At 76.4% G+C, this 711-nt stretch overlaps 1 protein-coding gene across 1 annotated transcript; it reads right to left on the bottom strand.

Annotated features, from left to right (window-relative positions):
- Positions 1-73: 73 nt before the first annotated feature.
- AURANDRAFT_69439 (hypothetical protein) lies at positions 74-451 on the bottom strand (the record flags this gene model as incomplete). Its single annotated transcript, XM_009045208.1, has 1 exon — positions 74-451. A coding segment is annotated over one exon (378 nt), but the record flags the coding sequence as incomplete, so codon positions are not given.
- Positions 452-711: the final 260 nt, after the last annotated feature.

The following is a 711-nucleotide window of genomic DNA, read 5'->3' as shown; positions in this document are numbered from 1 at the left end:
CCGGCGCCGCGGCCGGCGCCGCGGCCGGCGCGGCCGCGGCCGCGGGCTCGTCGTCCTCGCGCGCGTAGCCGACCTTCTTCGCGCGCTTCTTCTTCACGATGGGCCGCCGCGCCGCGGGCCGCGCGGGCGCCGCGGGCTCGGGCTCGGCCGCCGGCGGCGGCGCGGGCGCCGGCGGCGGCGCGACGACCTCGGGCTCGGGCATCGCCATGTCGAGGAGCTCGGGCGCCGGCGGCTCGGGCTCCGGCGCCGGCGCCGGCTCCGGTTCCGGTTCCGGTGCCGGCTCGGGCTCGGGCTCGGGCTCGTCCTCCGCGGGCGCCGGCGTGTTCAAAAACGAGAAGGCGGACCCGGAGCTGCTCGGCGCCACGGGCGTCGGCGCCGGCTCCGTCGCCGGCGTCGCCGGCGTCGCCGGCGTCGGCGTCGACTTGACGGACATGCCGCCGAAGAGGTCCATAGTTTTTTCGTCGGTGCGAGCTGGGTGCGCGCGCTTTCGTCGGTAGTCGGTGCGAGCTGGGTGCGCGCGCTCCGCGACGCGATTGGCGGCGGGCGCGGCGCCGAGCTCAGCTGTCGAGTGTTGCGGCAAAGGTCGACCTTTCACACCCAAACCTCTCGGACGATTAGCCTCAATATGGCCTTCGCGCCGCGCCACAGGCCGTATGAGGCCGCCTGTGACCCCCGCGCCGCTTCCGTCCGCGTCTACTAGTCCCTGCGCGG

This window comes from Aureococcus anophagefferens (assembly GCF_000186865.1).
Source record: "Aureococcus anophagefferens unplaced genomic scaffold AURANscaffold_1797, whole genome shotgun sequence".
Classification (NCBI taxonomy): domain Eukaryota; class Pelagophyceae; order Pelagomonadales; family Pelagomonadaceae; genus Aureococcus; species Aureococcus anophagefferens.
Note: the sequence above shows the minus strand (reverse complement) of the source record. Positions and strands in the feature narration are given on the sequence as shown.